Source organism: Danaus plexippus (genome assembly GCF_018135715.1).
Source record: "Danaus plexippus chromosome 22 unlocalized genomic scaffold, MEX_DaPlex mxdp_33, whole genome shotgun sequence".
Classification (NCBI taxonomy): domain Eukaryota; kingdom Metazoa; phylum Arthropoda; class Insecta; order Lepidoptera; family Nymphalidae; genus Danaus; species Danaus plexippus.
This window is the reverse complement of record NW_026869856.1, coordinates 2,520,679-2,543,831: the sequence shown is the minus strand read 5'-3', so window position 1 is coordinate 2,543,831 and position 23,153 is coordinate 2,520,679. Positions and strand designations below refer to the sequence as shown.

Genomic DNA, 23,153 nt, shown 5'->3' with positions numbered 1-23,153 from the left:
ACATCCAAAGTTTTAATCGGATCCTGAGGTCATTAAAAGTCGACAAACGCTTAGTTAAACGAAGTAATATTTTGTTAAAAGTGGAGCATATGTGAAAGTTGCATAAATGAGCTCTGTTTGGGAAAAAAGCAAAGACAGAAATTAATTAAATATAGTTCTGATTATCATATATATAGGTTTAATATACCCTTTAATTATTTGTTATAAAGAAGTAAATCAAGTCTGAATGCCATCAGTTACTGAAGATATATATTCTAACACACTTTTTTCTATAAATTGTTTTCTTATTATTCACTAATTATATTGCTTGTAGTATCACTGCAAATATTATGATAACTGAAAAGTAATTCAGAAAGCATAAGGTTAAAAATAAAAATGCAACAAATACATTATTGGTATATATAAATACAATATGACTGTTACCTTTTTGTTTATAAACCAATAACCAGAACCAATACTTTATTTTATAAAAAACAAACCAACAATAAAATTAATCGTTATTGTCGAAGCAAATCAGATGAAAAAAAAAAATTCTTGCTTTATTGAATTATTACTCAACAAGACATAAACAATTAAAATTATTTATAGCGATATGTATGAGGGTTTCGCTTCTGTAGTATTTTATTAAAGGTCTTTCATAAAATTTTGTTTTGTGGCTGCGTGAATTGTTTTAATTGGGTTTTTCGGGTACGTTTGGAAACAAATTAAAATTGAATCATCTTGTAAGCAATCAGAACATAACCGTGTGATTATTAACAAATAAAAATATTTATGCATAAATAACATTACGCATATCAACGAACAGCATAAAATAATCATTAAAATAATTTAAAAAAATGGACTGTATTTATCCTATATTATTAAATGTTTCTTTGCACTGATTGTTAAAATCGTAACTATAAGAGTTGTAAGTTAAAATTAATGTATACTAATGAATCTACGGGTTTCATTTCATTTTAAAATTAATGATTCTTCATTTATAATATTTTTCAGTGTTAATTTTTAAACAAATAATGTGTAACTTTTTTCATATCTATAAATTTGTTTAAAAACAGGTTTATTAAGTGTATTTAAGCGTTTAAATTTACGATACAATCATGAAAATAAATTGGAAGAAAAAAAAAGTGTCTTACATATATTACTGAACGGATCGAAAATTAAATAAAATTTAATTAAACACATAAATAAATATTAAAAAAATAAAGTCACTTTTAAAAATAAAAGTAATAATAAATTTTAATAAAATAACAAATATATCATACTTTACAATTCTCGTTATTAAGATAATCACAGTATTGTTTCTTTTGATCCCATACAAGATTTGAGGGACAACTGAACAGCTTCGCTACTAATTTATTACCAGCATCGTACATGCAAAAGTAATAGGACGTACAGCTTTTTGGGTCAGCATGATAGCCCACAGCAGCGCAAACAAACTCTTGTCAAAAAATTATAAAATTATACTAAATCCGTCATAAAAAAATCTACTTTTTTATTTCACTAAATACCCAATCCAGGTAGAAATCCAGATGTTTAAGCTTCAGATTTATTCAGGGCCCTGTTTACAGCTCGCAACAATGGATATTTACCGTCTGAACAAGTTCCACGAAAATCATCGGTTTCTATAGACCAGATCATAGCACCTGATATGTTGAATTTTAAGGCATATTCTATTTTAATAGTCAAAGAATCAATGTCGTCAAACGAAATCCAATTCCGTCCTTGTACCGCATAAGGCACTTTCGAGATATCGTCATAATAAATGTTCCAAAGCTCCCTTTCAAACTTTTCGCACAACTGAAACAATGTGGTTTTTTTTTATAATTCGTATAAAACCTGGTATAATATCTTGCAATAAAATATCTAATTAAGCTCACCTAATTACAAATAAAGAAGAATATAATGAGATAATCTAAATTAAAATTTTCTTTTTTGATTCATGTTTATTTACATATTTTTTTAGTTTGATTTTGATACGAAAAGTTAAAAACAGTAATATGCATGTATTTTACAAAACCTACTTCATTATATCCCAACATTCCTTTCAGACTCGTGTAAGGACCTGCAATCCCAGGGCCAGTGGAAGAATCTCCGACATCAAAGTGTTCACGATCTGCTAGCTCATAACTATGACCGTAAAAAGGCAACCCTAACACCAACTTTTCTGGGGGACATCCTGTTAAAAAATACGAAAGGTTAAAGTAGAATCTTAGGATACGACTAACATTTTAATAAATATAATGTATGTAATATTCAGCGATATCAAATATTTTATACCTTGCCCAATCCAATATTTTAAAATGACATCAATAGCTTGAAGATTATTCTCATTTCCATGTACAGGAGCATTGTGACCAGTCGCATTATCTGTAGGATTGTTTATGTCATACGCCATTACATTCACAAAATTCAGATACCTGAAAAAAATAAAAAAAAATGTACATAAAAGCAATTAATTCATGGCATAGTGAATTGTTTAACTTACTGACTGATTCCTTTTATGTCGTAGGATGATGCAGCAGTGTTAGTAACAGCAGCAACGGCCGCGCTCAATATGAGATCATTTTTATCAAATTCCACTCTCAACTCTTTTAGGAGTTGGGTAAAGTTATCAATATCAGCTTCCCCGTGGACGCTATCTCGAGCATTTGGGTACTCCCAGTCGATATCAAGGCCATCAAAACCATATTTCTGAATTATTCGTATAGCGCTAGTGATGAAATTTTTCCGCAGACTCGGTTTTGAAGCCATCTGTTAGAAAATTTATTCGTTAATAATGAAAAAATGTAATGACCAAGGTGTGTCTTAAAAATTATCCTCTAGGTTAATCACATAAAGATATTTTCTATATTTCTTTATGTAATATTAATATAAGTATGTAAATTTCTCACATTAGAATATTTCGCTGAACCTTCATTCCAACCACCGACAGCCAAAAGAGCTTTTAATTTTGGATTAGTCCTTTTGAGTAATGTAAATTTTCTCAAATTGTCTGATGAGATGGAAAATATAATATAATTAAAATAATATTTCGAAACGTTCGTCTAAGTAAGTGTTCCATAAAACTTACCACGACCCCAGTTTTCAGGATAATCTAAATAGGCGTCCAAAGAAACGACTGTACCTTTTGCATTTATACCCATAAATCCGTACACAATATGTGTACATAGATTTGTATTTATGTTCGTCACATCAAATTTACCCAAGCTCGGTCTGTATGTAGCCCAGGTGCCATGGTAACAAATAACCACCTCTGTTTTATAAAAAATATCGTTAAAATATTACTCAATTTATTAAAAAACTTTCGACTTGTTCAAAGTTACACTAATTAAGAGCTTAAGTAAAACTTACTGTCTTTGGCTGTTGTGTAACTGAATAATATAGCTGATAATGAAAATACAACATAAAAATTCATTTTGACAAAGCAAAAACACCTATTAATCAAAGTCCACTACTGTGTATTACTGTTTTTGTCTCCTTTATATACTAATGGTATCTTATCAGAATGTTAAGTGTGACAAAATTCAAATTACTTGTTTTAGCTAAGTGCTAATAATTGCAATAATTATGATGTTTATACCAACGCCCATCTTCCCTTCCCTTTATAATATTTAGTGTTATTTTCGTTATATTTAATTCCATTTTAAATAACATTACCAATGATAGCCCTACTTCAATCTGACATCAGTAAGCTGTTTAAAACGATTAATTTTTCGTAATGTGTATAATTGTTGTAAAAACATTTAGCTTTTATTCGTAGTTCTAATTTACATCTTTAATTTAGTTCAGTGCTAATTAAATAATAGTTGTTGAGAGTTTTTTTTCGGCAAAAAGTATTGTTTGTAGTTGGAACCTATGATTTCACGAAAAATGCACTATTTTTAAGTAATGATTCAAATTATTTGTTTGATTTTTGTTGTTTTTGTACAAATAGTTATATATGTAAATAATAACTGTAGATACTTCGATAGTTTCAAGTGCCTAATTGATTCACAGAACTTATTTTGATAAGCTGAAGTATTTCTGTATGATATGAAGGTTGCTGTTATATTTACGTTTGAACGAAAAACGTCACAAGGCTTTTTGAATTTATCTAAGTCTATGATAAAATAAATGTCTGTAAAATAAAACCACTAAGAATAATTAAAGTCAGAGAGTCCAGCCTCGTTCACCACCGTTACTTGTTTCAATTTACGTCTGCAAATTGTGCTTATTCATGTGAGTGAAAGCATGGAGATTCCACAGATTTTTTTGTTTTAAATTACATCGTAAACATATTAAATGAATTATCTTTCATTAGAAAGCAGTTTTCTAAGTATTTAATATAAATTATTAATTTAGAAACAATTATGTAATGTACTTTGCACTGTTGCGTTGTGAAAATTAACCTATTAACGTTGTCAAAATTAAACTATTAACCTTGAACTGTCCCGCGATAAATAGTAAGCCTTGAAGACCTTAAAAATATTAACTATTTTATACATTCGTATTGTCAGTTGAAGTGTTGAAGTTGAAGTGAACAAAATTTTCGATAGTACTGGACGCCAAATATAATAAAACCTTGACATTAAAAATTTGGACTTCTCTAATGAAACAAAACGTAGTATAGAAGAAAAAACAGTTTTTTAAAGTGAAACTTCTTTGAGCGCAGTGTAGGTGGAAGTTGGTAAGTTAAATTTTTTACGAATGGAACGCAATAATAACAGTATTAGTGAGACGAAAATGTGGGACGTTTAGTTCAAGTGGAGGGAGAAGTTTATGCTGCAATACCCAAATAAAGAATTACATACATGCAAATAAAATAAAAAATTACGAAGGACCTAAATAGTAGCAAAGCTTTCATCGGGTTCAGCTATATTTCAGGAACTGACTTTCTTTTTGTCACGACTTAATACCTAATAGGGATATTAACACAAAATAAAACTGTTTCGATGGCATTTTTTTCTCGCGTGCTTCAATGTGGCATGAATGTAAAAGAGGATTAAGTAGGGTACGGCCGTACGCGTGTTTATTGATAATATTATAAAACCCTAATAAAAATAACTGTACATTTATTACTCTATGATCTTTTGACACTTATATTTGTAAGACAGTATTGTAAGACAGTATTTTGAGAATACTTAACACCATAAAAACAGTCAGAGGGTGTTAAATTTATTGCGCAAGAGATTTTTACTTTTATGATCATACTAATTTCTTTATTTTCATCATTATCACTACATTTTTTCTTCATATAATATAAACTTAAAGCTGAAGATTTCGTTCCGTTAATAATAATAATAATTACCAAATTCTTAGGTATTCTAAGTATTCTCCATTTGTCTCACATATTTCTTCTTCTCTGTTATAATACTTAGGCAAATAATAATAGTAAGAAATGTTTCTATTTTTATGCTAATTATTAAATTCCATAAAATATTTTTTGAAACATTATTTTGATTTTCTTCATTCTATACATATTAATGCAATAAAAACATTTTTATATGGATCAGTTGATAAAACTATTATATAGAAAGAGCTCTTATATACGACATATATATGTATATATATGTGTTTATTTATACATAAAAATGCAACATAAATTCAATCAAACACATCAGTGAATCACTAAAGGTTGTGTTTTATTTCTTATAATTTATTAATTACTCATTATTCTCTCTTAAAGAAAACGTTATAAAATTATATTTGAATCATTGATTTTTACGCTATTCATGTCCTGAGTAAAGTGCTAGTATATTTAATAATACTTTTTACGTGAAATTTTAAAACACATCGACAATACACGTTATAAATGTAGCAACAAAATTGTGAAACAGTATCAATTGAAATACAAAATAACATACAAATAAAGTGAGCAACCGGGTCAGACGGAAACTGCAATGGGACAATGGCGATGTCACTTCAGTTAATGTATTGCTTGTACTTTTAGCTCTTCCAGCTCACCTAGTACCACTACTTCGAATCTGGCCCGCTTGTTATGTTTGCGAATCAAACTTGGAGCTATTGTTTTCAGCTTAAGTATAACAAATGGTAGGGACATTTCTGTGACTTTTGTTTAAATTTCTTTTTCAACCTGATGGAGATTGATTTTGTTTAATCTTTTATACCCAACACTTGTTGTCACCACGTATTAATAACGAGCGAAGGCCTCACGTACATCCGTTCTGAGGGCGACTTAAGCCAAATCCCGGCTTATAACATCCTCAAAAGGGTGAAAGTAACTCGAAAAATATTACGACGAGGTCGAAGTTTAAGGCAATATTATATTGCTCGTATTTTTTGTTAGCCAATTCTGATTGCTTAAACTTTACGGATATTTTATGCTATCGTAAGTAACATAGAAAAAGGTTGTGGATACTTAACAATTTTCGCTGTAGTGATTTTTGTAAGTCCTCATACTTTTATAAAAAACCCCAACGAACTATTGACATATATACATATATTTATAATTTTGTAAAACTTTAAGGATCTTACGGTTCTATTAAACTTTCAGGATAAAATGGGAAAGTAAGTAAAAGAAAAGGGCTTAAGGGGTGTAAGAGAAATATTCTTACCCTTGTTATGTCAGTCGTACTTATAATGATAAAACATACTAACGCTACAATTAATTCAAATATAACATTTCTTTGTAGAACACTTATGTAATAAAATGTATTACGAGGATTACTATTTTTGAGTCACTTTTACTAAAATTCTGTCTTTATTTTATACATATATATATATATATATATATATATATATATATATATATATATATATATATATATATGTATAAAAGATATAGATATTTGTACCCAAAGCGCATAATTTACCTACATGCAAATAAATATACCATGTATTTGTGGTTGTCGAAAACTTGTTATTTTAAGACATCTATGTAAAATATAATATTATTTACGACGACGACTTTTCACGAGTTTCATTATCGAATAAGGTTTTTAACATGCCATTTGTTTATTATCTTACGTAAAATTCTCTTTATCCGCTATCTTTCGGATTCTGCGATAACGATCGAATGGTCTTTTAAAGTGTTCAAATACTCGTAAAATTTCATATCTCAAAACATATTTGGACAGGATTAAGTCCCGGGTGTATAATTTGTAACACAACAAAACAATGTTAATCGAATGAAATAATCACTGAAGAAAATTAATTTGTCTTTTTAAAATGAGAATATTATAAAACTTCAACACATATTTTATGGTAACGGACGCATTGAGACTTTCATCTTTCATTTATGAAATATAAAAAGGCTGTCCAAATAATGCGAAACGAGGATTCGAATAAGACATCTGGTTCCCTCTTATTATTCTGGCAGGAGGGACACAGATTGCGTGAGGGCCCTCAAATATTTTACGAGAGATATATTGTTCAGTAGTGTCTCTAAACAATGTACCAGTAAGTCGAAATGTTCCCAATAAGATTACCAGTTGCTAAACTAGTCGAGCAATCTGAAATATTTCTGATGTTAAACATTGACAATGGTGTGTTTAGAATTTAGATGATAGGGATTTATAAAATCGTACTACGACAGCAGCATTATTAATTAAATATTCACCTATATTGACTCTATTCCACAATTTTTTTATTTTCGACTTGACTATTTCTGTTAGCTCTAATGGCTCTGACAGCTTTACCGGGAGGGAACTTTATTCGACGGCCTTAAAATGATGATTTAGAATTCTGCCTAGTCTCATGGAAATTAAAAGAAAATCCTAATTTATGCTACATTTTACATAATAATCACGGGCGAAGTCTATTATGAACACAAGATTAGCAGCTCATTCATCGTCCATTGTTATTATAATAATTTGTCTCAATAATTTTAACTCATACTGTTTAACAAAGAAACTAAACTAGTTGGGCAACAAATCTAACCTTTTATTATATAAAATCGCAACTTTTGATAAAGTAGCGGTTAAAGATCCATTACCTCATAATAATATCAAGATTGTTAATTTAAAGGCCGTTAATGTTCTTGGACCTTTTTCGAGAGGCTGGGTATGATAAATGAACTTTTTTGACCGCAACTACGGGGGTTATACTTAAATAAATATTAATTAAAGAATATATTTCTTATTGTATACTTTTCATTTTCATTTCACTTTTCATAAAAAATGGGGAAGTATATCTATCTTTGGTTATAAGAATTAGATAGACGTTAACTCAGTCACAAAAATGTAAATAAAGCATAATAATTTATTTATTTTATGAAGAGAAAGTAATTAATCGAAAATATAAAAACTATCAAACCCCTAAAAACTATCAAAATACAGGAAATAAAATGGATAGTGCATTTTATGTTATTCCAGTTAGTTTCGTACTAACTGACAGGCGCAAATAAAATAACGATTGTGTCACATGCCACGTGGACATAAACGAATCTAGATAGAACTACAGGAAACCGGATAAAACCGGTTGGGTTTAGTTTTATTGAGAGCCGAGTGAGCTATGAACTTCGGTTAGCATTTGTTGTTTTAAATATTCGTATCGAATTTTTTGACAATAGGTATATGCGTTTCGCTTTTTTCATGTACAAAACATAATACCAAAAATCGGAGTAACAATGAAGTTAACTTAATATATAAAATTAATGTACATATATTAATGTATGTCAAGTAATAAATATTTAAGAAAATATATTATACAACCTATTAAGGTACAGAAATATTACTTCTACTTATATTTCCTTTCCCTGCTCTGGCATTCTATCAGAATATTTTCCGGATTTTCTCAAAATATAGTAGAAATGTTTGCCTCTCGAGCCGTTTATTTGATTTGTGCACCTTACCTAGTTAAGCATCAAGCTTCTCTTGTAAAGTAAATATTGCGCAGGGAAATTTTACGTTATGCGTCGTATTTTTGATACAAAATTTATATCGATGATCAATTCATAAAAACATATTCTCTTTAATAATATTACAGCAAAAAATGGCCATTATGTATATTTTTACAGCATTCACGTTATTATGATACTTGAAAGACGTTTTTAAAAAAATATATATTACAGAATAGTAAACAAATATATCTTTAAGTATACTTACATAAATATAATTATTAGATAAAATCGCTAACCTCTATGTTGATATAATAACTGATTAGAATAGGTGTAGTAAAAGTACTAACTTTCTAGAATGTTCTATTAGAGAGACTTAGATTTAATCGATACTAGTTGGGCTTCATAGAGTAAACTCGAGGGAATCGAAGGCCTGAGTATAAGACTAAACTTTGTCCTCAATAATATTAGTGTTCTCTATAAGGCTAGTTACATACATACATAATGGCTGCACAATATTTTTTTTGTGTAAGTCGTACAAACTTATTCTAGTGAACCTCCTTTCCTAACGACCAATTAAAAAAAAATTGTAACACTTAAATAAGAACTAAAATAACTTGAAGGATTTTTTAAACTTTTTTTATCATTTTTTACAAGGCATACCGTAACAGTACATATGGAAGTATAATAAAAAATAATTACGCAAACATGAGAAGAGTCTTTTGATAATTAAGGTTATAATTCCAGTTATTCCTTTATAATTTTCAATTACGAGTGCTAGAGTTTTTCTCGTTACGGCTTTCATAGGAGTTGAAAGTCATAACGAGCTTTCTAGCCTAAATAACATTGAGCTAACTTACACCAAGCACTGCAAGCCATTTAGATACACTCAGTAACTCAATCTAATGAATTTAAAAATTTATTTTTTATTTCTAAATTTTATAAGTACCATTAATAAACATTTAAATCTAGATTTTTGGTTATTTACTGGATTATATCGGTTTAATTTCTGAACTTTTACTCGAAATTTCATTTAAAATAGACTAAATTTTAAATCTCTGTGAAGCATGTACACGCTTCCTATATTTTTATACCTTATACTAGGTACAAGTTTACGGCGTGGCGTCCATGGCATTGTATCGGTCAATTTTGTTCCATATTACGTTAAAAGTTTTTCTGTTTACTGACGTGTACAACTTATATAAAGTATACAACTTATACAACGCATAAGTATTGTAAATTAATCTGTAAATGTATAACATTTTAAATTTGATCAATGATAAAATAAACCGCAATAACGACCCACTTCGAACATGTACAAATGTTAAGGGAATTACTTTTTGTCGAATAAGAGAGTCGACTTCAAAATTTAAATTAAAAGGCAAAACGACTCAACTGTAATTATTCATGCAAATGCTAAAACTTTCCAAGAATTTATGTGTCGAGGTGGAACTGAGCCACTCCTGAATTAAACCGTTTTAAAGATTTCCTAACGAATTATGAAAATGCTTTAATCCTTTCCGAATAAAAATTTTATAGAATTCGACGATTTAATGAACATAGAACCTTAGCAGCGCTTTAATTTATTGATATTATTCGAAATTATAATGTTATTAATTAGTCAAATATCAAATAAAATGAATTAAACCTAAATACATCTAATTAAATTATACTTTATTGATTTAAAATGAAAGAGTAATGAATTTATTTTATAATATTGTTTTATTATTTTTTTAATATTTTCAATAGTATATCCGTTATAATAGTTCATACCAGAACGCTATTGGCGGGAATGGCACAAAAGAATGATGGCATCCATTGGCGTCGAATGATTGATTTATTTGTTCCATGGAAAATTGCTGCTTTTTTGGCTTTATTGAAACTTTATTACTCTTGTACATAGACATAATATCAAATTTGATTTATTGGTTGTGTACAATAACATAATAAATAATCTATTGCTTCGGTTTCGTTTGATATCTAGTGAATAAATATATTATATTATATAGTGTTTATTTGATCGTTCTAGATAGTTCTTTGCTAGATAGACAATTATATTCAATTGTTACAGGTTTCATGATTGCTCGTCTGATTATGCGTTGGCGAGGCTTTGTAAGGCTCTCCACCACATAACGCAACTAATTGGTATTGGATTGGCTACTGGCTGTAGAAATGGCTGATGGCAACAGCGGAATTGTTTAAAATGATAATTATAGCAAGTCAATGATATCATAACATATAGGTTCTAAGTTTTACTTCCAACCACTTTTTCTAATTCGAGATTAGCTGTTGATTTTCCTTTTATTTACTTTTATATAAAATTTGTTAGGGATAAGTGAAGTTAGAATTTAATTCAATAGTACCAATATATTATATTAAAAATCATTACCTTTATATGACTTGTGATGAAGCCACATCTCAGTGAAATATTTTTTTTGGATTCTCAAAATTCGTTCAGAAATGTAATGGAAACAAATTATTATTATTATTTTTAATTGGTAAATGATTTTAATTTCTATTAGATGCTTTACAACCTGTTAACTTTTCAATTATGTATTTCAATAATCAAAAATTTAAACCTAATTCCAACTTTAGATATTTTCTATTTACAGAAATATATTTGATGGATTTTCATGTAATATTTTTAAAACAGGCACCGGCTTATACCGCAATCTTCAATGGAAATTTTCAAAAATTTGGACCAGTAAAAAGACATTGGTAATAACAACTGAAACAGTTTGTTGGGTTTATATTTACGTAGACTAGATATTAAATTTGTATTTATAATAAGCAATGACGCCTCATTACATCAGGTTTAATAACATAAAACTACGTTGATGATGTGTTGTATCGAAATCCAGACACTGGCTTTAATTTCTAGAAAATTCTGCTCTAAAAATACTAATGATATTATAAAATCATTTAAAAAATATCATACATGAGTCGGTTAAATACAAACTTGTATCTAAAAATAATAGGTCTTTAAAATACGTTACGTATTTTCAAACTTTTATATCTTTATATAATTGTGGATTATTAACCATAGAAATATATGCTACTTTGTTTTGTAAAGGTTTGTTTATTATAAAACTCAGAATAGTTATATAAAATTTAAGAATAATAAGTACGACTTCCTGAATAAAAAGATTAATAAAAAATTGGTTGCTCTACATTGAATATCTAATACAAATTTTAATGACTTTAACAACATTGTGTAATATAATGAGATCTAAGATTTTCGCGAGTATTCATTTAAATGAAACTAGTATTATTCGGATTTACTACGCGGATTTTATTATTTAAAAACTACATAATCCCGACGTTTCGGTTACTTTGCAGCAACCGTGATCACGGGCAGACGAAGTGTGTGTGTGGTCACAAATGTGGTAAATAATAAAATCCGCGTAGTAAATCCGAATAACACTAGTTTCATTTATTGTGTAATATATTTAACTAATCCTTTTATTATTAAATTATAGGTAGTATTGACAATGTCTATCCATAATTGAAATCTGACTAATGCATCGTTAATTAAACAAGACAAAGCGTCTGTTGCGCTTCATATAATCAGGTATTAATATATTAAAAGTATTTAATAGATAAAACAGACAAAATATAGATAATGATTTTAATTTTTATAAGTTATACATTTGAAAGGCTGGCAAGCAATTCTTTTTTATATCTAAGTATCCTATAGTTACGAAACAAATGAAGTACTTTAATATTAAAAATTAATGCTTTTTTTCTTTTTCGGTCCAACAGGATGAAAAATCCTAAGTCAATCTCCTGGTTCTAAATTATCGCCCCACCAATTTTCAACCAAATCGGAAGAGGTGTTCTTGAGTTACAAATAGTTTGACTAATACGACTTTCTTTGAAATGAAACTAAGTGATACTAAGCGTCTTTTATTATTTTAAACATACCTCACCCCGACGTTTCGTTTCGTTGCGAGCAACTGTGACCACTTGCTTGAACTTGCTGTAAAGGAATCGAGAAACTAAAACGTCGGAATTCTAACATTTTTCTAAAAATATAAGGACCTTTTTAAAACAATTTTATTCAATTTCCTTTTATTATTATTTATATAACATTCTTATTACAACTTCTATCTACTTTCTTTAAGAATTAAAATCCCTTATTTCCTAATGTATTTAGGAACTATAAACGTATAAAAAAAATTAATATCTATTTTATTTAAAAAAAAAGATAAACATTAAGGATGAGTTCATAGAAATATTAATAGAGCTTACGGTTCCTTGGGAAACCAACATCCCCAAAAACCATGCCACCAAGGTCAATAAATATTACGTGTTCACTAAAAAACTCACTCGAAATAGGTTCGTTCTCAATTTGTACAGGGTTGAAGTGGCAAAAGGTATAACGATTATATCTCTCTACAACCTACTAAAATACTTGGGCCTGTCCAGAACTAATATCAATTCATTCTTGGAACGTACTTCGAAGGCAGCCCTAGTAGGTTCTTTTCAAATTTGGTTAGGTAGACAGTAGAGCTTGGACGGTGGAGGTGAACGTTTAACGCGCGTTAGATAGGGGCCCCTTAAGCCTACACCTGGGTCGCAAGTCCTAGGCACTGTTGAAGCTCAACTCCCTGCAACGCGATGGATCCGGCACCCGCACAGTGAATCCATTGAATGCTAAGAGGTTTCAACTCATAGGAATACTTTAAATTTAGACACTCCACACGAAACTCGTTCGTAGAATCTAAATAGATATAACTAGCCGAAGAACTACAGCTCGTCCGACTGGCTTAAACGAGATAAATTGGTGCAAACATAGATATAATATCTTTCAGAGTTTAGAACATCCTCAATAAAAAAAAAGCTACCTGGGGTATAGGGCTTTGTATTATTCCTCTATACTTACAAAATTTTATCTATACCCATAGACCAATTATTTGTACGATAATGATTAGATAGTTTCATTTCAAATGACATACCTATTTATTTTTCCAAGATTTAAAGGAATATCTATAGAACATATCAAAGATATTGATATTGTCTGGTGACGTCATCTATATTTCCACTAAAATATCATCCTTTTACTAGATTTTAAAACATTAAAGTATCGTCAGACATTCCTCTTGTTATCAAGACAAAAGACTGAAAAAATGTATCTACAAAGCGTGGCGTGACTGAAGTAGCAATCAAAAGTATATCGGATTACAGTTTTGATTTTAACCCGTTTTATATGACTTTCTTCTCGCTTTCCTGAGATTACAATTACTGCGAATTTATCGAAGCTTCAGATTTATATTCAAAATTGTATAATCCGATAGTATAATTTTACGTAGCTATTAAAATATTGGTTTACAATATTATCAAAAGAATGCAATTTTCTTCCCAACGCTATGAAATTACGTAAAATATTGTTGTCATTAACTCTAAATAAAATTGATTTATCTGATGGGTACCTCAAGCGGAAAGCTTAGAGAACTGTGCTCTCTAAGCTTCTGAACCTGGCTGCTTTTTTTAAATAGACGACAGAATGACTCAATCGACCGTATAGATTAAGTGAATCAAGAATAGTCGCTTTCGGACGTAAAATATCCAGTTCCAATAAAATCCCAAAAACATTTTTCGTCGCAATTTGGGTATCTTTGGGAAGTAATATTCAAATAATGATATCTAAGATTTTCGCATGTATTTATTTAAATAAAAACTAAGATTTTCGGATATACTACACGTTTTTTCTTATTTTATAACTACATACTCCCGACATTTCCGTTACTTTACACTGTAAATAACCATTGCTTTAAAGTTTACAGCAATGGTGATCGCGGACAGACGAGATGAAAATGTGTCGGTTGGTGTTATTAAAATTAAACGTTAAACGTAACACCATATAAAGATACAACAATTCCCGGCAATAAAAAAATTCTCATTTCTGAACTGAACTAGGATGCCAGAGTGCCAAGTATTTAAGCCATTTCTTGCGACGATTGTCTCTTTCCAAAATTTCCCGAATCTTTAATAACGTATTAACCTAAGATTTTTCTTTTTCAAGAGATTCTTTTGATGGTCATGACATGTACCACCTCGCTGCCCTTCGGACCCGCCTTTCGTGAATAAGGCAAATAAACCATTCACTCTTTCTAATGATGTTGTCAAGTATAAATTATACTGTATAATGAAGCTAACACTTAACAGGTGCTTAAATTTTGAAATAATTATGGTCAACTGAAATTTCATTTAAGGCACACCATAAAAAATATTAACAAATTAAATAAGATTATTTTTTACTTCAGAACAATTAAAATATGATAAGTAATAAATTTTCAAAATATAGCGTTAGCAATTAATATTTAACTCTTTGTTTTCTTCCTTTAATAAAGATATATGGTAAGTTGTTATATTCTATTCTTAAATTCCACTGTATGTATTTATGTAATAATTATATTTGAATCAATTTTATTTGCACTCTATTTTTAATGTATTAAGTATGTTGTCTTTGATACAATAAAAATAGATATCTTTTTTTTTATAGGACTTATGTTTTCTTTCAAATGACGTCTATTTTGTCTATATTTTTTCATTCCTATTTATTACTTTCAATTGAGGTTTAAAACTGGAACTAATCTTAAATACATTATTTAAGTGATGCCTTTTTTAAACGATAACCAATAGTAATGTTTCCTTGTCTTGTCAGTGACAATTGTGTCTCCCGCTGTCAAATATGACAAATGCAGCTACTGTTAATGTCATTTCAATTTTCCTAAAAAAAGTTTGATGCTACGGCAGAACTGATTTCTATTACTGTTAAATTATTATCAAAGAAATATATTAACATTATAAAAATAAACTTAATTAAAAATCAAAAACATGGCATCAACGTCCAAGGATAGTGTACCCGACGGAGATAAGGTAGCGGGTAATTTAGGGGATGATCTCGAACCAGGTGCTTGCAGTGATTCCATCCTGAATCCTGAGGATTCGTTTGAGGAATTTGCATCCGAGTTGACTCCAAACCTTCAGGAACGTAATATTCTCACAGCAAAATCAAGCACAATAAGTGAAATTCAAAGTGAGATTGGTGAATGTTCGCAGTTACACGGGACTAAATCCAGTGATAATTTACAGAGTAAAGATGTAAGTTTTGACATATTTTTTAATCTTTTTTATTATCTTTATTACGCACTAAATATAATGTGGCAAAAATAAAATGTCACTTGTAAAAATATAACTGCATAAACTAATCTCAAGGTGGATCTGAATGTGGGTGGATTTTAATTTTGACAATATTATACAAATGTAGAAAATAATTTACTTAAAATATCCTTTTCTTTAAACATAACAACTGTAAAACATATATACTAATGTTAATAATGATCATGGTTTTTATATAATCTATAAACCTCAATACATATTTTCCACTTTAATAAAAATAAAAATAACAATTGATCATAAAATTCACATAATTGCTGATAGCCATGTAACATGTCAAGCATTAAATGTACAAGGCCTAGATCAGTTCTTTAAAAAATATGAAGATATGGACTTTTTTTAGCAATCATTACATTTTTAAATTGCTATATTACATAGTGTACAAAATTTTCTATAACACATTAAAAGACTAAATTTTTACAGAATAACTCTTCTGATTTAAATTTTATTTAAAATACATTAAAAAAATCATAAATTTTTATGAATATAAAATTTAAAAATGTACTTTTTTTCATAAAGAATTAATTACTTAAATCATTAAACTATAATTGTCAACACACAATGCTTAAAGCGGGGTATTGTAAGTCTGATGATGTCTTTGTGCATAAATCCTGTGGTACCATAATTCTGTAACAGATGACCAGATTTTGCTTTTTTTTTCATTTAAAAGCCAGTGTCCTCATGTTTATTCTTAGCTATTATTCATATCCCAGCAGTGTAAGAGTGTCTTTTAATAACAGTCAATTACAATCCTTTTCTAAAAAAATTTTTTTCCTCATTTTTGGTATATGATTACTGGATCAAGTACTTCATTGTTGCCACTATATTGGATTATATTAAATGTAAAAAAAAATTATATTTTCAGGAATCAATATCAGCATCTACAAGTTCATCTAATCTTCTAGAACAAAATGGTGATGAAGCCGATGATAAGGATGATTATCTTCATTCACCAGAACTTGTTAACAAAGAAAAACATGTATTTATTTTAAGCTCAGCCGGTAAACCTATTTACTCAAGGTAATAAATTTAATACTTGAGTTATTTATATTGACTTCTAATAATTTAGTGCTATACATAGGACCTTTAATAATATATCTGGTAAAAAAATCTATATTCTTCATTATTAATTTGGTATAAAGAGTTCTTAATATATATATAACCTCTAAGATGTGAAAGTAGATTAAGTACAGACTCAAATAAAATATTATGTAAATCAAATTATTGCAACAAATAAAAGGTTGTGTAGGGTAAACTTCTTTTGGGAGAGTTTGGTACCTTCCTTACTGAAGCAGGGTACTGATGTGGAAATGCCTTAAGTAACTTGAGGCATTCTAGCAATAGCTTCAGATAATCCATAAAAGTATGCAAATTAAAATTATAAGAGAAAGAAAGAGAAAACATTTTTTTTCAGTACTAATCATTTCGATATTTATATGATACTAATTTCACAGATATGGCAATGAAGACAAATTAGCTGGACTATGTGGAGTTATCCAAGCTCTAGTTAGTGTGGTTGAAGAACAGAACCAAGATATATTGAGATCGATCAGCACTAAGGATTGTAAAGTAGTATTTTTAATGAAAGGACCTTTAATACTGGTTGCTGTTTCTAAATCCAATGAAAGTGAGACACAGCTTGTCATGCAACTAACGTAAGAATATGCCCGAATTCATATACTTATTAATGATTTTATAAAAAAAAATCGAAGTTTGGTCCTAAACAGCGGAATACATGTGATTTTTTATCCAACATAAAACATGAAAAAAACAATTAGTACAGGTGACAAAATTTTATCATTGATTTTGATCACCAATTTCCAAATAAATTAAGAAGTCCTTTATTTATTAATCCAGACTTTATTTAAAACAAAAGTATTTAAATCCATCTAGTACCTTTTTATTATGAAGTAACTAAGATATTCTCATATATGTGTACATAGTATCGGTTACAATATACCTATCACTAGAAAGCTCCTTAATTAATTCCTTTAGAATAGTACAGTTTTGCATAAACTTAAAAAAATTATCAGTACTTTTGTAGCATTGCTTGCTATAAATAAAAAAGTTTATTCCGCATTGCGTTTAAAAACCTCTAGTGTTATTAATTACTTTTATTATGATAGTATAATACAATTAATTTTTTTTTGCCAGATATGCCTTCAACCAAATAGTATCAGTGCTAACACTGACACAGCTGAACAGAATATTCGAACAGCGGCGTAACTACGATCTACGACGTCTCCTGTCTGGCGCTGAAAGATTGATAGATCATTTGTTGATATTCATGGAGAAAGATCCGGCGTTTCTCCTCGGTGCAGTCAGATGTCTGCCACTACCAGAGAAATCAAGGGAAAATATCACGAATGCCATAACATCTACATGTAATAAAATAAGAGATTTGGTATTCGCTATATTACTAGCTGGTAACCAGCTGATAACTCTTGTCAGAATGAAGAAGTACACTTTGCATCCGTCCGACATACATCTGTTGTTCAATCTCGTTAGAAGCTCGGAATCGTTTAAAACAGCTGAGAGTTGGACGCCCATTTGTTTGCCGAAATTTGATGCTACGTAAGTTTTTTTTTAAATCTTAAATAAGGCCTTATATAATTCGATATTTTATTGGATAGTTTGTCTAAGCGTATATATAAATTATTGTGCTTAAAATGTACCTCCTCGCATATAAACTTACCAAAGTATATGGAATTAAATTAGAATTTACAATATTACTATTAAATCGATTTATTAATATACATGCTTAATATTATATTATGTATTTCTTTACAGTGGCTTCCTGCATGGGCATGTATCATATATTTCCGAAGATTGCCAAGCTTGCCTCTTACTTTTAACCGTCCAAAGAGACGCTTTTTTCCCATTATCTCAAGCAAAACATACGATTGCAGACAAATTGAGACGTTCCAACTGTTTGGTTGCTATTAACGACGCATTGAACAGAAATAAGGAACTACCCACAACAAATCCTCTCAAACATATTGGTATACCAGAAATTAGGCATTTCATGTACAAATGCAAGTCAACAGCCCAACTTTTCACATCGGATCCCATATGTCTGGATAAATTACAGGATTATAGACTTAGACATAAGGAAGGTGGTGATATTATGGAGAAGAAAATTACCAAGTTATCTGATATAGAGCATGTTAGGAAGTATAGGAAGTTCTGTAGTCAAATACATTGTACATCAACGCCAGCGAAATTAATTTTCAGGTCGAATTCAGACGATACTATTTTGGCATGGGTAAGTTGTTCTACTAATATTATAAATGCGAAGTCTAGGAGGTTTTATAGATGTTTATTAATCTTCCACAATACTGAACACATATTGATGAAACTTTCCAGTGATGATAGTGTATATTTATGATTATAATTTATTTAAAAATCCTTCTATGAAGTTCCCTTAGAAATAGCTTATTTAATTTATTTTACTTCAAGTCACAAGCAGTGCCAGTTGTTCCCTATATTTATTTTGTTCCAGTGAATATTATTAATTTCTCCCTTAATCTAAATCTGTAGTTCTATATGGATGAAGTTGTAGGCACAAGCTAGTATAAATAATTATAAAACAGTTAGTTATATCTGGCATATAAAATAAAGTTTAAATATAGAATGAAACCATTCACAGACACTATTTGAAGATTTTTTACATAATATTTAAGTATTAGTTCAACACCAGTTTATTGTTAAAAATATAACTATACATAAAAATTGGTAAATAAAATAACAGATTAAAATCGTTTCACAGATAACAAACGGCTTTGAATTATATGTTACATTTGATGCCCTGATGGAAAAAGACCAAGCAATTAGAGCGATAGACCGTCTTCTACATTGGATTAAGAGGGAAGAAGAAAGGATATTTATAATGAATGCACCAACGTTCTAGCCAAAACTAACTCTCAGTAGTATAATAAAAAATACTATGAGCAGACACAGTAATGATAATTGATTGTGAACAATGACTGAATTGTATTTGTTTGCCAAATTGTATGATAGATCTAATTTGGCTGAAGTACTAATGTATTCGTACATTGATATTACTTAATGATCTGGGATTTTGTTGTGCCCTTGTCCTATATGTCCATATAAATTTTAATAGCGTAAGACTCAAAAAGATGCGATTTTATTATATCATAAACAAAAAATTATAATATTTCTGAACATAATTATTATTAGTAAAACAGGTCACTCACAGATTAAGCATAATACAGATTATATTAAAATGTTAGGATGTAGATAAAAAATATTCTCAAAATTAATATTATCACTTCATTTAAACCAATGAAAATATCATATATGTATATTGTTAGCTATAAATCTGTGTTATTTATATATGCAAATAAATTATTAACTATACTTTAATTCCTTTCGCTGTCTGTGATCTAGTTTTTAATGGTAATAAAAATATAGTTAGGTGATATAATTTAAAAAAGTATTCCATACAATTGGCCAAGTCTATGTTATTTTAGAGAAAAATCATTCATATATTTTGATATCGAAATTTGTCTCAATGAGGTAATAATGAAATGTGTACTAAATAAATTATGTAATAATTAATCTATTTATAACCTTAGCCTTTTTTGTTTATATTTCAATTAAGATGATGTTTTTTATAAAATTTTAAAATGTGAATGATTTGTTTATATGGTCATGAATTTATTTTTAATTTTGTTTCAATTTATATACAAAAAATGTAGATAAAAATATATGTATATTGAGATTTTTAACAAAATGTTTCTGTAAATAAAATTAGCAATAAAGTATAGTTTTATTATAAAATTTCTTTAATCAATTGAAATATGTTGCTATCAGTAAGTTTGTTTTATTGAGAAAAATTATGATACCTAACATGTTGCAAGTTGAAATGCAGTAAATACAAAATGTATGCTTTAGACAAAAACGTAGACGCAGAGTTTAAAGCATTCATGGAAAACATAAACACATTACCAACATTAAAAGTTTAGAAAAATGTAAAAAAGCAAATTTTCTTTTTGATTTTTCCAACATAAAACCTATTTTAAAAATTTCTTATTTATAAGACATTTTATTTTGATAATCTCGGAAAGACTTAATGGCTGGACTGATTTTGACAGGACTTCCATTTATAGGTATGTTATTTCATGAGTATTAATGTCAGCAACTTTTTTACCGTCTTCAAAAAGGAAGAACTTCTCAATTAAAATGTTTTGTTATACTATTAAAACTTGATTCCTAATTCATTGCATTCATTCATTGCAGTGCGTGCTACAGTAACAATAGCAATAGACGTAGCAATAGTTGTTTCTCATTGGTATACTGGGCTTAACTATTTAATCCATATAAAAATAGGGTATTATCATAGTTTATCTCCTTACAATACAAAAATGAAACTGGATGTTTTAAAACAATTTATTATATTACTAATATCTCCCTCTGTCTCTTCTTCTGTCTGTGTCGTGACGATCTCTTCTATCCTTTTCTCTGTCGCGATCTCGAGCACGTTCTCTTTCTCTTTCGCGTTCTCTATCTCTTTCTCTCTCTCGTTCTCGCCTCCGTTCTCTGTCTCTACTTCTAGAGCGATCCCTTTTGCGATCCTTATCACGGCGATCGCGATCACGAGACCTATTAAAATTAATTGGATTGTTAATAATTATTATCACTATAGTAATAGATAGCACATTATTTAGTAAAGTTAATTTGTATTAAATGAAAAACAGATATCATTTTGAGGTTACTTACTACATCATGATTTTAAATAAACGGTATGTTTTTTTTTCAACATTTTTTTTTAACAAAAAAATTACAATAAATTGGTTGCATTAAAACATGAATAAGATTAATACCATTATTTTTCAGCGATATATCATTAATATACTGCGAATGATTGCATTATTTACAATAAAAAATAAACAAAATTATAATTATGGAAGTTGATTTTCGTACTGAACACTACATATATAGGTCATTACAAAAAAAATTAGAAGACAGAATTTATAACACACAAAAGATTCATAATAGTGCAGTTAATGTGTATTTGAATGGTGGGCAATGTGTTACCCATAGTATTGACATTCATAATCTATACTGAACAATTAACATAGCATGGCTATATGCAGTTTTGCTAAAATTTTGTACAAAAACAATTTTTTACTACATAATGTAAAATTGCAGTGAATTATATGATATTAACTAGGTCGGTTTTCTTGTCTAATGCTAATAGTGGAGACAATAATAAGGTTATAAAGGATAAAAGTAGTATTTGCTGTAAACCTGATGAAAACCAACCTGTCTCTTCTTCTATCCCTGTCCCGTCTATCTTTATCCCTTTTATTTTCTTTGGCTTCAACATCCACAGGCTCCTCGTCTGATGGCATCTCTTCGTCCAAATCGTCATCAAGAGCGGATATTTTAGGTTCTAATTCATTGTTTTCTTCTAATATATGCCGTTTCTGTATTCTTGGCAAAATCACATCACACAAGCGTTCCTCCCGAAGTAATTCGTCAATGAACTCATCAACATGAACTATTTCAAACTGACCCTCGCGGTTTTGGCGCCTTAACTTCCTATTGTCGTTGTAAAGTGGCTCCAAATATTTGTAACAATCAAGTGATGAACCGGTTATCCTCATATAGAACGCGCCCAAAGCACGAACATATTTAAACTCTTCATTTTTAATAAATTCAACTACAATATCTTTTTCAGGTTGTATCTGTAGCATTTTCAGAACTAAACATAAAAAAGGCGTTGGATAAATAAAACCACCGTGCACTCCTCCGATATATCGCAGCTCCATAGCTTTGTCGACGAGCAGCTCTGCAGTTAAGGCAAAACATTCTTCCTTCCAGTATTTAGAGTCGTATATACGAGATCTTATGATTTTTTCTATTAAATATTGGGGATTTGTACCGCGAATTGATTTCGCGTCCTTTACAGTACGGTTAGCCATATTGAGTTGACAATTGACATTTGTGAAAATGACAAATTGACATAAGCTAATTATCCGACTTCTACATCCCTAAACATATATAATAATGTAATAAAAAATAAAGACAAACAATATTATTTTACTTAATACTTAAAATTCATCACTTGAACAATTTCATTGTGTAATTCATAACGTTTACAGTCGAATTTTTTAAGAAGCATATTATTTTTACCCATATTTTTTTTAGGTCAACTTTATTGTTTATG

At 29.2% G+C, this 23,153-nt stretch overlaps 3 protein-coding genes across 3 annotated transcripts; 1 reads left to right on the top strand and 2 right to left on the bottom strand.

Moving 5' to 3' along the window:
* Window positions 1–1,209: 1,209 nt before the first annotated feature.
* Window positions 1,210–3,472, bottom strand: LOC116773712 (probable chitinase 2). Its single transcript, XM_032666219.2, has 7 exons — window positions 3,352–3,472; window positions 3,071–3,253; window positions 2,892–2,992; window positions 2,486–2,751; window positions 2,278–2,417; window positions 2,022–2,176; window positions 1,210–1,797 (listed from the first exon to the last, which is right to left on the bottom strand). Exons 1-7 carry the CDS (start codon window positions 3,413–3,415, stop codon window positions 1,534–1,536), a joined length of 1,173 nt encoding a protein of 390 aa, XP_032522110.2. The 5' UTR covers window positions 3,416–3,472; the 3' UTR covers window positions 1,210–1,533.
* Window positions 3,473–15,497: 12,025 nt separating this feature from the next.
* Window positions 15,498–20,742, top strand: LOC116773602 (protein SAND). Its single transcript, XM_032666084.2, has 6 exons — window positions 15,498–15,883; window positions 16,824–16,978; window positions 17,413–17,613; window positions 18,113–18,532; window positions 18,749–19,223; window positions 19,728–20,742. The coding sequence occupies exons 1-6, from the start codon at window positions 15,617–15,619 to the stop codon at window positions 19,866–19,868; spliced, it is 1,659 nt and encodes a 552-aa protein (XP_032521975.2). The 5' UTR covers window positions 15,498–15,616; the 3' UTR covers window positions 19,869–20,742.
* Window positions 20,743–21,352: 610 nt separating this feature from the next.
* On the bottom strand, window positions 21,353–22,935 carry LOC116773651 (pre-mRNA-splicing factor 38). Its single transcript, XM_032666146.2, has 2 exons — window positions 22,247–22,935; window positions 21,353–21,583 (listed from the first exon to the last, which is right to left on the bottom strand). Exons 1-2 carry the CDS (start codon window positions 22,906–22,908, stop codon window positions 21,382–21,384), a joined length of 864 nt encoding a protein of 287 aa, XP_032522037.1. The 5' UTR covers window positions 22,909–22,935; the 3' UTR covers window positions 21,353–21,381.
* Window positions 22,936–23,153: the final 218 nt, after the last annotated feature.